General features: G+C 51.4%; 1 protein-coding gene across 10 annotated transcripts in view; it reads right to left on the reverse strand.

Moving 5' to 3' along the window:
* Positions 1 to 4,066: 4,066 nt before the first annotated feature.
* DGKK (diacylglycerol kinase kappa) overlaps positions 4,067 to 13,099 on the reverse strand; it is a 185,266-nt gene continuing 176,233 nt past the window's right edge. For 6 of the 10 annotated variants that reach the window (XM_005279165.5, XM_005279164.5, XM_005279163.5 and 3 more), the window contains one exon: positions 4,067 to 8,234. In XM_005279165.5, the coding sequence (XP_005279222.1) occupies positions 8,160 to 8,234 (75 nt within the window). In that variant the 3' untranslated portion in view covers positions 4,067 to 8,159. The remainder of the gene's footprint in view (positions 8,235 to 13,099) is intronic. The other 4 variants (XM_065556312.1, XM_005279166.5, XM_065556316.1 and 1 more) reach the window with 2 other exon arrangements.

Here is a 13,099-nt window from a genome sequence, read left to right on the forward strand (position 1 = left end):
GCTATCTGGATGTGCCTGTGACTGCCACATGGGCACTAGATGGTAGCGCTTTGCAAGCTGCGTGCTGAATGACGACCCTGCAAAATAGGAGATGGTCTTAAAACAACTCTTCCTCTTTTTGCCTGTATCAGTGAGGCGAATGGACGCTGAGATACTCCTGAAAACCCCAGGAGATTCTACAGGCGCACACTGGCCTGAATTTAGCTTCCAGAATCATTATTGATGAAGAAGCCAGCTTGATGCTCAGATCACAGGGGAAGTAAGGGAAAAAACCCATGGCATTAAATCATTGTGGAGTTATTGTGGCACATGAGAAATGGAGCCATTTGATTTTAGGCAAAAACACACCGAAGCATAAAGCCATGCTGGGTGAGATGAATGGTCCATCCAGCCCAGTATCCTGTCTTCCAACAGTGGCCAATGCCAGGTGCTTCAAAGGGAATGAACAGGACAATTCTCAAGCGATCCATCCCGTCATCCAGTCCCAGCTTCTAGCTGTCAGAGGCTTAAGGACACCAGAGCATGGGGTTGTATCCATGACCATCTTGGCTAATAGCCATTGATGGACATATCCCCTATGAACTTATCTAGTTCTTTTTTTGAACCCACTTATATTTCTGGCCTTCACAACATCCTCTGGCGGCAAGTTCCACAGGTTGACTGTGTGTTTGTGTGAAGAAATACTTGCTTTTTGTTTGTTTTTTAAACCTGGTGCCTAGTCATTTAATCAGGTGACCCCTAGTACTTCCTTATTCACTTTCACCACACCAGTCATGATTTTATAGACCTCTATCATATCTCCCCCACTATTAATCTCTTTTCCAAGCTGAACAGTCCCAGTCTTTTTGATCTCTCCTCATATGGAAGCTGTTCCATACCCCTAATCCTTTTTTTGTTGCCCCCTCTGCACTTTTTCCCAATTCTAAAATAACCTAGGGGTTTTTTGAGGTGGGGTGACCAGAACTGCACGGAGTATGCAAGGTGTGGGCATACCATGGATTTATGTAGTGGCATTATATTTTCTGTATCTATCCTTTTGCTAATGGTTCCTAACATTCTGTTTAGCTTGTTGCTGCTGCTGCTGCTGCACATTGAGATTTCAGAGAACTACCCATGACAACTCCAAGATTTCTTGAATGGTAACAGCTAATTTAGACCCCATCATTTTGTATGGATAGTTTGGATTATGTTTTCCAATGTGCATTACTTTACATTTATCAACACTGAATTTCAGCTGCCATTTTTGTTGCCCAGTCACCCAGTTTTGTGAGATCCCTTTCTAATTCTTTGCAGTCAGCTTTGGATATCTTGAGTAATTTTATATCATCTGCAAGCTTTGCCACCTTACTATTTGCCCCCTTTTCCAAATAATTTATGAATATATTGAACAGCACAAGTCCTGGTATAGATCCTTGGGGGGGACCCTGCTATTTACCTCTCGTCATTCTGAAAACTGACAATTTATTCCTACGCTTTATTTCTTGTCTCTTAACCAGTTACTGATCCATGAGTAGACCTTCCCTCTTATCCCATGACTGCTTACTTAGTTCAAGTGCCTTGGTAAGGGACTTTGTCAAAGACTTTCTGAAAGTCCAAATACACTATAGCCAGTAGATCACCCTTGTCCATGTTTGTTGACACCCTCAAAGAATTCCAAAAGCTTCATGAGGCATGAGTTTCCTTGACCCTTCCTCACGATATTGTATTCGTCCATGTGCCTCATAATTCAGTTCTTTACTATAGTTTCAGCCAATTTGCCTGGTCCTGAAGTTGGATTTACCAGCCAGAGGGGTTGCTAAGGCTGCAGGTTTGTCACTGCATGGGCTTGTGGCACTGGAAACCCAGCTTCCCTCCCCCTGGGGCTAGCTGCAGCCACCTGGCTCTGCATGTGGAGGAGGGGGAGGCAGAGTTATGGAGTAAGATGGGGCCTGGCTCACTCATGGCTGGAATTGTTTCTAAACTAGACCATGGCTGGAAGTGTTAGGAGGGGCTGAACTAGGGCCCTCAACTAGTCTCTCCCCTTGGGCCCCACACTACAGGAAGGATGTGGAAAAATTGGAAGAGGCCAGCGGAGAGCAACAAAAATGATTAGGGGGCTGGAGCACATGACTTATGAGGGGAGGCTGAGGGAACTGGGATTGTTTAGTCTGCAGAAGAGAAGAACAAGGGGGGATTTGATAGCAGCCTTCAACTACCTGAAGGGGGGTTCCAAAGAGGATGGATCTAGACTGTTCTCAGTGGCACCTGCTGACAGAACAAGGAGTAATGGTCTCAAGTTGCAGTGGGGGAGGTTTAGGTTGGATATTAGGAAAAACTTTTTCACTAGGAGGGTGGTGAAGCACTGGAATGGGTTACCTAGGGAGGTGGTGGAATCTCCTTCCTTAGAGGTTTTTAAGGTCAGGCTTGACAAAGCCCTGGCTGGGATGATTTAGTGGGAAATGGTCCTACTTTCAGCAGGAGGTTGGACTAGATGACCTCCTGAGGTCCCTTCCAACCCTGCTATTCTATGATTGCAGTGGGGGGGGGGAGAGGGGTGCGGGGGGAGCAATGATGCAAACACCCCACTGCTTCCTAACATAAAGGCTGTGGTAACTTCAGTCAGCCTGATTGTGTGCAATGCTGGGCAGCCTCCACCCCCACCCCACCCCACCCCACCCATCAAGGCTGGACTCGGGCTGTTCCTCCAAGATCTCAGCAGCGCATCAGCAGTTGGTTTCCCAGCACAGTGCTGGGGGTGGGGTGCTACAAGGGGGAGAGGGAAGCTGTTCTCTTTAGCTGATGTGTATGAAATGGAGCAATGCTGTTAGGCCAAGGACTGCTGGTCAGGCCCTGGGCCTGTTGTGTGTGCTGGGCAGGGAGTTACTCAAGTTGAGGTAAATTGGTCTCTACATTACCAGTCGCCTCCCCTCCCCCACTTCTCTGTCTAGAGGGACAATAGCCCCCTTCCCCATCTCATAGACTCTAAGGTCAGAAGGGACCATTATGATCATCTAGTCTGACCTCCCACGTGATGCGGGCCACAAAAGCTGACCCACCCACTCCTGGAATAATTCTCTCCCTTGACTCAGCTGTTGAAGTCCCCAAATAATGATTTAAAGACTTCAAATTGCTGAGAATCCTCCAGCAAGCGACCCATGCTGCGGAGGAAGGTGAAAAACCTCCAGGGCCTTTGCCAATCTACCCTGGAGGAAAATTCCTTCCCGACCCCAAATATGGCGATCAGCTGATCCCCGAGCATGCGGGCAAGATTCTCTAGCCAGACCCTCTGGAAAAAGTTCTCTGTAGTAACTTTTAATATCCCATCATTGACCATTGTTACTAATTACCAGTGAGGGCACGTTATTGACCTATTGACTAAAATTACTTTATCCCATCAAACCATTCCCTCCATAAACTTACCAAGCTTAATCTTAAAGCCAGAGAGGGCTTTTGCCCCCACTGTTTCCCTCAGAAGGCTGTTCCAAAACTTCACCCCTCTGATGGTTAGAAACCTTTGTCTAATTTCAAGCCTAAACTTCCCGACGGCCAGTTTATATCCATTTGTTCTCGTGTCCACATAAGTACTGAGCTGAAATAATTCCTCTCCCTCCCTGGTATTTATCCATCTGGCCCATGGTAGCCCTGTTACACAACAGAAAGATGTATGTGTATACAGCAGCTAACCCCACATTGCCCTCCTCTGTGACTAGGCCTCCTAGTTCCTACCATAATCATTAATAGCCACAATTACTGTGATTTTTTTTTTCTTAAAGCCCCAGCTCCTGGAGTCAGGGGAATCTCAGCTATTCATTTTCAAGGTGAGCATCTAGTCATCAGGGCTGGGGAGAAGCTTGAACCTGTGACCTCTGAAAGACCAGGCAGCAAATGACCCCCAACATTTATTATACCAAAATTTTGTGAGTTTTAGGCAGCGCTTGTGCTTTGGGGACCTGGCTTGAATTTTGAGGGCTGGGGTTGGCCATCCTGAGTGGCTCATTTGAAAGCTGAAATGAAATTTCTCTACTCCCCTCTGGAATCCAGCCTGTCCCCTCAACTAGCCCAAGCCGCACCAGTAAAACCACATGCAAATGTTTCCATCATTTTAATCTTTTACATTTACCAAACCCTCCAGGCCATGTGTACTTGGCCCACTGCCTCCTTCCATTCCTGCCTTCAGCCAGCTCCTAACAAACAGGCTAAGACAGAGTCAAGCAAAACTTGAGGGCAGGGTTTTTTTGTTTTGTTTTGTTTTATTGGGGGTGGGTGTCTCCAATCCTCTCACCTACTGCTGCCTCCACTCTTGCTTCCCAGCACTCTGCTCCTCATTGGCAAGTACGTGCCCCACCCCATCCCCCACCACTGGACAGCAGTGTAAGGCCACAGATGATTTCACAAACACCCCCTAACAGTGCATGTGGCTGGCTGCTTTTGGCCTAGGTCCTGGGTCTCACTGCAATGGAGCCTCTCCCTGGCATGACTTAATTTACAGCAGGGCAGGGCTGCTGCTGCCAGCACCTGCCCAGTTCAGTTACCCCAGATGCTGGCACACATAAATGTCCTGTTAATATAAACAGGCTGCTGCTGGCTCCAGCCTTCCATAGCAGGGCCCATATCAGCTGTAATGGGCCACTGGCTGAGGCCAGAGATGAGAGGGGAGTCCAGTTTCCTGTCTGTCTAAATTTGGTGCAGTGAGGAGGCTAAGACAAGTTCTGCTCGCTCCTGGCCTCGGGCCTAAACCCTATTCCTGGGCAGTGATGCCATTAGGTGGCCCCTGCTTAGCAGTCTTGAAGGCGCAGGCGGCACCTGCTGACCTGAGCTCTGCAGGGACTGATTGCTGCAGGAACAGCAGCATGTGGGGCAGTGTTCCCACTACAGCCCTGCCGCTCGGGGAGTTGTAGGAAGGAGATGAATAGTGCCAGGTTGGCCTGATGGTGATTTATGCTCAGTTTGCACCAAGTCGAGGGAGACACCCTGTCCCTGGGGGTACATGAAGGGCAGCGTCAGACCCCTCCCCCCACCCCCAATTATATGGTGAACAGAGGGAGCATTGCAGCAGCCTCACCGTTCTGGCCTTTCCTGTCCCAGGCTCTTACCCCTCCCCCCCTGGGCCCAGCCTAGCCCAGCCCATGCTAGGGAGAGTATAGAGGGCAGCAGCTACCTCCGGAAAATGGTCATTTAAACACTCCCCCTTCCCCCATGTACACCCTCCCCTCACCCCATCCCTACCGTTACAGTCACTATACACACCACCCACTGGATCACAGGTTAGCGCACAAGAGTTCAGCACCACCACACCCAGCCCGCAGAGAGCATAGGCAGGCTGTTTTCCTAGACACCTGCCCCAGACTCCTGGATGGATGGCTCTAGCTGGGACACACACAGCAGGACAAAGGTGGGTGAGGAGGCACAACTCCAACCCCCACAAGACAATCCCCATAGCCAGGCCCTATAACTCGTTCTGCAGGGACTGGCGCTGGTCCAGGCAGTGATATGACAATACATTCATAAGTAATTCATTGCACTGCTGTGCGCGGCAATCCAGTTTAAACACACAGCTCCCCCTTCCCACATGGGGTCATTGCACAAGAGTCCATGGCTGCTGTTTAATGCCTAACAACAGCTTTGCTGGAGGGTGGCTGGTTCCTGGCTCCTCCATGGAGTGATGTGCAAAGACCATGGCAGTGGTGGGTATCCCAGGTCAGTCCATACCGCTCTGGCCTTCTCCCGTTGCTTCACCAGTGCTTGGCCTGCAGCCACAGTGGCACTTTTAAGCAGAACATGGCACCAGTGGGTGAAATGCAGCCCCAGGTGGGCCCAGCTGCTAGTCGGAAGGAAATGCCTTTTTGCATTGAGGTTGCGCTGCTAGTGCTGTCCGTGGGCCAGTGTCAACACCGCTGTAGAGCAAAACACAGCCGTTAAGGACCAGGTTTCATCCCCTGAGGCTGGAGGAACTTTAGGACAAAGCTTAAAGCATGAGATTTCCTCCCAGCCCCATTACCGCAGGGCCAGTGCCATGTGCATGTCTCAGTGTAACAGGAAGGCTCACCTCTTCAAAAGTGGCCACTCCTTTTGGGTGTCCAACAGGAAGCACCCTGAGTTTGATTCTCACAAATGCTGGGCCCTGCCACGCCAGCAGGCATCAGCAGAAGGTGGGAGTGGTTAGCCCCTCTGGAATAATCAATCTCACATCGGACACCCACAATCGGCGATTGCTTGAAATTTTGGACTTAAGTTGAAGTTATTTTTCACCTTTCCCAGTGAGTGAGTGGTTTAACGTTGGCTCCTCAGAAAGGCCAGGCGATGGGTCAATTATAGAGCTGAGCAGAAGACATCACAATGGGTGGGAAACTTTTTTTTACCAGTTTTTCAATATTTTGAGATTTTTTGAAAATCAAATTATTTCCTCCCACCTTCATGACTGGCTCTTCTTTTTGTATCACTGTTCTGGGGCAATGAAGCTGGGAGGTGGCTCTTTATTACATTGAGCAGGGCAGTTTTTCCAATTTAACATCAAAACGTGAGCAAGAGGTCAGAGGCCCCCGGCTACTGGAGGAGCGTTGGTGGCCGGTCATTGTCAGAGGCTGGAGTACCTGCTGAACCAACCAGTCCAGTTCAATTCAGGACAGAATAAATTACAGGTTTACATCTCACTGCAATAAATATCTTTTCTTGGAAACTATTTACAGAATTTAAATACATTTTATGGCTGAACAACAGTGGAGCGGGGGTGGGAGGTTGGGTTGTTGTTTTTTGTGTGGTATATTTCACTATCACAACTTCCAAAGCTGCCATGTTGAAATGTCAGAAGGTTCTTGAGCCTGCATGAGTTGGTCCCCCCCCTCCGGAAGGAGCCCCCTCCTCTGCTCCAGTCTAGCAGGAGCCTCGAGTTTCCCCATTTTTACTTCCCAGAAGCCTCCTGAATGGCACTGAATGGTGGCAGGGAATGTGAGCTACCTTTGGGTAGGACGGACAGTGGGAGGCCTGATCTCAGGTGGGACTCACAAGGCTCATGTGCCCCTGGGATCAATGGGAGTCAGGGACGCTCAGCACAGCCTACGATGGGTTTCTGGTTCTGGAACCCAAGAGATTTGGTGTTCAGAGGAGGGAACCAACATGCTACCCAAGTAGTGCTCTGAGGCTAAAGGGAGCTCTATCACCTCTGGCTCAAAACAAGCAAGCCAAGAGGAATGAGGGCCAGTGGGTCAGGACAGGGTGTCCAGTCATCTCAGCAGACAACCCAATACGCCCCAAGGCTGCTGGAGGAACCAGCTATATTCCATAGGCAGGAAACTGGCAAACAAAAGCAATATACACACTCGCTGCTCTGAGCGGCCTTTGGACGAGACCCAGGCGGGAAAGGTGGCCCAGCATGCACTATACTCTTCTGGGACGAGATACACTGCCATGAGCCCAAACATATCACAGCTTTGAAATGAAGATTAGAAAAGCCATGGTGCTGGCAAGGCATGCCCTAGTGCCTGTTCCCCCATAGCCCTGTCAAAGAGGCACTGTCCCTCCCTGAAGGTGGGACAGGAGGATGCGTAGTCTTTGACTGTGTCGAGTTTTCTGCCTCGGATGGGTCACAGGTGGCGCTGTAGTCTCGCAGATCTGGCCATTTCTAGAGTTTGCTCCCATCTCACCACTTGCTGCTGGCTGCCTGCTCTCATGTAACTCAGGTCTTCTTCACATTGAAGCCTGGAAGTAGTCAACTAAATGTGACTCAGCTGCTATGGAAACCTGACAGCTCCAGCAGCACACATACAGCTTGGTCCTTTCTTCTAGCTCACAGGTACATATGGAAATGAACTGCTGAACTGAAACCATCAAGCACAGAAGCCAAAACCACAAGGGCAATCGAGGGCAAAGACACGCAGACCAACAATCTTTGGCTAACATGGAACTGTAAACTCTTCAGGGGCACGCTTGAGAGTGGTGATGAGAAATGTTCTAGTGAAAGGATTCCACAGCATTCCATTCTGGGCCGTTTGCTGATGGGATGCATCTGCATCATGAACAAACACGCTCAAGAACATATGCCTAGGTGTTTAGAGTTCTAGAATGACTGAAGTTGCTAGCGTTCTAGAGTGCCTGTACTAGATTTCAGGTTCTGGAGGGCCCATCCAGAGTTAAGATTCCCCGTCACCGACACTGGCCACGTTCTTTTTCCTTTATATGCTTTGCTAGGGATGGCTGCTGATGTCTTTAATTCCCTGGAGAATCCTCTTCATATGGCCCACCTTTGTTATCCCCAGATCCTGAATAAAAGAAGAGGACAAAGTTGAATAAACGCGCACCTGACAAATACACAAAGCGTCTCTGAACCACAGGGGAGCAGCAGACATTTTTATTACTGATGAACATGGGCTCCAGTCCTGCAATCCTTGCACCCCAGCCTCCCTCAGCAGTCTAGGTGGAGTGCGCAGGATCGATTTCTAGGGCTCAGCAGCACATTAGCAAATGCAGCTAGTAAAACACTGGCTTAAAAGCCCCCGCTGGATTTCTAGCCAACCATCTGCATGCCCCTCGGTCAGAATCCAGCCCCCCCTGGGAAGCAGCTCTCACCACAGGCAAAACTGCGAGTCCAATCCAGCCAGGATGCTGGCGTTTCGGAGACTGCTGGGGCAGGTGGCTGGCTAAGAGTGGGCCCCGCGCCCAGAGATGGCATATCCCGCCTACCAGGCTGGCAGCAACAGAATGGTGCCCCATGCTGGGACCCATTGCCTTCCATTCACCGGTTGGGGGCCTGGGGTTGCCCACAGGGGAGGAGAGCCCCAGGACTTAGGGGGCACCGAAGAAGGCTTTGAGGCCTGATCCACAGCCCTCCCTGGCTGCAGGTGTGAGAGGAGACACTGAAATAGAGAATCCAAAGGCGTGCCATAGCCACCTCCCCCAGTGGGATAGGGCAGGCTAGAGGAGAGGAGCAGGGCAGGGCAGGGCAGGGCGTGTGAACTGCACAGGCCAAGGGGGCAGCAAGTTGGGGGAGCTGGGCAAGGCATGTGAACCAGGCAGACGGGGCTGGCAGGTCAGGGGAGTGGGGCAGGGTGTGTGAACTGGGCAGGCAGGAGGCTGGCATGATGGGGGAGTGGGGATGGGAATGTGTACCAGGCAGGCAGGGGACTGGCAGGATGGGGGAGCGGGGCAGGGTGTGTGTACTGGGCAGGCAAGTGGCAGGCTGGTCGGGAGAGTGGGACAGGGCATGTGAACTGGGCAGGCAGGGGGCTGGTAGGATGGGGGTGTGACAGTGCACCCTTAAGGCTTTGTGGAAATATGCTTATGAATGTATATATGATATAACTGGACATATCTGAACATATCTCTGTAAAGGTTATGGTCTACTGAATCTATTCATCCTATTTGTATGCATGTGTCATTGTTGTATTTGAAATTATGAATATTGGCTGTGTACTTGCTTGATTTTTAAGTAGCTTTAGTAAACATTTACTCAGCTTCTTGAGAAAGGACTGTGCAAATTAAGTGCCTAATCGAGAAACACTTAAAAGGACAATGAATCTTGGAAGGCTCCAATCCACATAAGAAGTCTACCTGAGGACATTCAGGGTAGCATGTGAGCAATGGCTGCTGGCTGTAAAAAAACAACGGTTACCTACCTTCTGTAACTGTTGTTCTTCGAGATGTGTTGTTCACGTCCATTACACATTAGGTGTGTGCGCATCGCATGCACGGACGTCAGAAACTTCTTCCCTCAGCGGCTCCCGTCGGGCCGGCAGGGTCCCCCCCTCCCGCCAGAGCAGCGCCCCACTCTAGCGTATATATATCCCTGCGGGCCTGACCCTCCCTCGGTTCCTTCTTGCCGGTGACTCCGACAGAGGGGAAGGAGGGTGGGAAGTGTAATGGATGTGAACAACACATCTCAAAGAACAACAGTTACAGAAGGTAAGTAACCGTTTTTTCTTCTTCGAGTGATTGTTCACGTCCATTACACATTAGGTGACTCACAAGCTTACCATTGGAGGAGGGTAGGAGTCAAGGAACAATTGATTGAAGCACAGCCCTGCCGACCACCTCTCTGGTCTGATGATGGATTGCGTAGTGGGCTGTGAACGTATGCACCGACGACCAGGTCGCCGCTTTACAGATTTCTTGGAGTGGAACCTGCGCCAAGAAAGCCGCCGAGGACCCTTGGGCTCTGATCTCTGGGGCTGGTACGTTGGCGAGCTCATAGCATGTGCGTATGCAAAGCACAATCCATGCTGACAAACGTTGCGCCGAGATAGGCTGGCCTTTCATTCTCTCCGCAATGGCAATGAACAGTTGCGTCGACTTGCGGAATGGCCTGGTCCATTCCAGATAGAATGCCAAGGCTCTACGGACATCGAGGGTACGTAGGCTGTGGTGGCTTGGGTCCGTATGGGGCTTAGGGAAGAACACCGGTAAACAAACGTCCTGCCCCATATGAAATTGCGTGACCACTTTAGGAAGGAATTTGGGGTGCGGCCTCAGTTGCACCTTATCCTTATAAAAAACTGTATAAGGGGGTTCCGAAGTGAGGGCTCTCAATTCCGACACCCTCCTAGCCGATGTGATGGCCACTAGAAACGCTACCTTCCATGAGAGGTGCATGAGGGAGCAAGAGGCTAGGGGTTCAAAGGGCGGCCCCATGAGTTTAGTTAGGACCAGGTTAAGATTCCATGCAGGGACCGGCGGGCGCGAGTAGGGAAACACCCTCTCCAGCCCCTTGGGGAATCGGACTACTGTGGGGTTGGAGAACACCGAAACCCGCAACTCTTCGGGGTGGAACGCCGATATGGTGGCCAGATGCACTTTAATTGAGGCGGGAGCGAGCCCTTGATGCTTGAGGTGCAGCAAGTAGTCCAGTATTGATGGGACGGAGGCCTGCAGAGGCTGTATGTGATGAGGCTCACACCAGTGGGAGAATCTCTTCCATTTGTCAAGGTAGCTCGCTCTTGTGGAGGGCTTCCTACTACCAAGAAGAATTTGCTGGATCTGGTGGGAGCACCTGTGCACCATATTGTTTAGCCAGAGAGATACCACGCCGTGAGATGTAGCGACGGTAGGTTCGGGTGGAGTAGGCGACCCCAGTCCTGCGTGATGAGGTTGCGATAGAGGGGGAGGGCGATCGGGGCGGTCACGGATAGTTCCAGCAGGGTCGTGAACCGGCCACGCCGGTGCGATGAGGATGACTGTCGCCTTGTCCCTGCGGGTCTTGAGCAGGACCCTGTGGATGAGCGGGAATGGTGGGAAGGCATACCTCAGTCTTCCGCCCCACGGAATCGCAAAGGCATCGGCCAATGAGCCCGGGCTGAGGTTCTGGAATGAACAAAACTGAGGGCATTGGCTGTTGTCCTTGGTGGCGAAGAGATCCACCTGGGGAAACCCCCACTTCTGGAAGATTGAATGCAGGATGTCCTCTCGTAGAGTCCATTCGTGCATGTGGTAGGACCTGCTGAGGCGGTCTGCTAACCCGTTTTGGATTCCTGGGAGATATGGTGCCAGTAGGTGGACTGAATGGGCTATACAGAAGTCCCATAGGAGGAGCGCCTCGTGACAGAGGGGAGAGGATCAGGACCCGCCCTGCTTGTTTATGTAGAACATGGCGGTAGTGTTGTCTGTCAGAACTGACACGCTGTGGCCTTCTATGGTAGCGTGAAAGGTCTGGCAGGTGAGGCGAACTGCCCTTAACTCCTTCAGATTGATGTGAAGCAACTTTTCTTCCCTGGACCATAAGCCCTGGGTCCGCAGGTCCCCAAGGTGCGCCCCCCAGCCCAGGTCCGACGCATCTGTTACTAATGTCAGAGTGGGTTGCGGGGTGGCGAAAGGGACCCCTTCGCAAACCTGCTGATGATCGAGCCACCAGCGGGGGAGTTCGACACCCGAGCTGGGATTGACACTACTAGGTCTAAGGGGTCTCTGTTGGGGCGATACGTTTGGGCCAGCCACAACTGTAACAGTCTAAGTCTTAGGCAGGCATGTCTGACTACATGTGTGCAAGCTGCCATGTGCCCCAAGAGTTGCATACGGCACCTGGCCGTGGTCGTGGGGAATTGTTGGATGGAGCTTACGACCCTTTGAATGGCCAGGAACCATGACACTGGAAGACTTGCCCGTGCCGCCACCGAGTCCAGGACCGCTCCTATGAAATCCAGTCCTGCGTGGGGCTCAGTGAGGACTTGGGTACATTGACCAGTAGACCGAGCTTGCAGAACACCTGTAACACCAGTGCCACGTGGGAGCGGACCTCGTCTTCTTACCTGCCCGCGAGGAGCCAGTCATCCAAGTACGGGTATACCCGCATCTTTCTTTTCCGAAGAAAGGCTGCCACCACGGACATGCATTTCGTGAACACTCACGGGGCCGTTGCTAGGCCGAAGGGCAAGACTGTAAATTGGAAATGGTGTTGGTTGATGGTGAAGTGTAGGAACCGCCGGTGGGCCGTGCAAATGGCGATGTGAAAGTATGCATCTTTCATATCGAGGGCAGCGTACCAATCCCCCGGATCCAGGGATGGGATAATAGCACCAAGGGAGACCATACGAAAACGTGCCTTGACCAAAAATTTGTTTAGTTTGCGTAGGTCCAAAATGGGATGGAGGCCCCCTTTTGCTTTGGGAATGAGGAAACATCTGGAGTAAAACCCTTTCCCTCTTAGGTCCGGAGGGACTTCTTCCACTGCTCCTACTTTGAGGAGGACCCACACTTCCTGCATAAGGAGTTGCTCGTGAGAGGGGTCCCTGAAGAGTGACGGGGATGGGGGGTGGGAGGGAGGGGGCGAGGACAACTGAAGGGTGTATCCTGCCTCCACCGTGCGAAGGACCCAGCGGTCCGACGTTATACAGGACCAAGCACGGTAAAAATGGGACAGGCGGTCCCTGAAACATAGAGGAGGATCCAGTATAAGGGTTGGTACACTGTCCTCAATTGCAGCTTCAAAACCCTTGCTTATTTCCCGGCTGCAGCTTGCCTTGGCCGTGGCTTTGGCCCTGGTTTGGCGTGTTGTTACGTCTACGCCTGTTATCCCTGCCCCTTCTGCGGTACGGTTCCTGTCTAGGATGAGGGTGGTATTGCCTCTGCGGTGGTTGGGGCTTAAAGGGGTTCCTCTGTGTCACTGGGGTGTGCATTCCCAACGACTTGAGGGTTGCTT

Source organism: Chrysemys picta, chromosome 9 (assembly GCF_011386835.1).
Source record: "Chrysemys picta bellii isolate R12L10 chromosome 9, ASM1138683v2, whole genome shotgun sequence".
NCBI lineage: Eukaryota > Metazoa > Chordata > Testudines > Emydidae > Chrysemys > Chrysemys picta.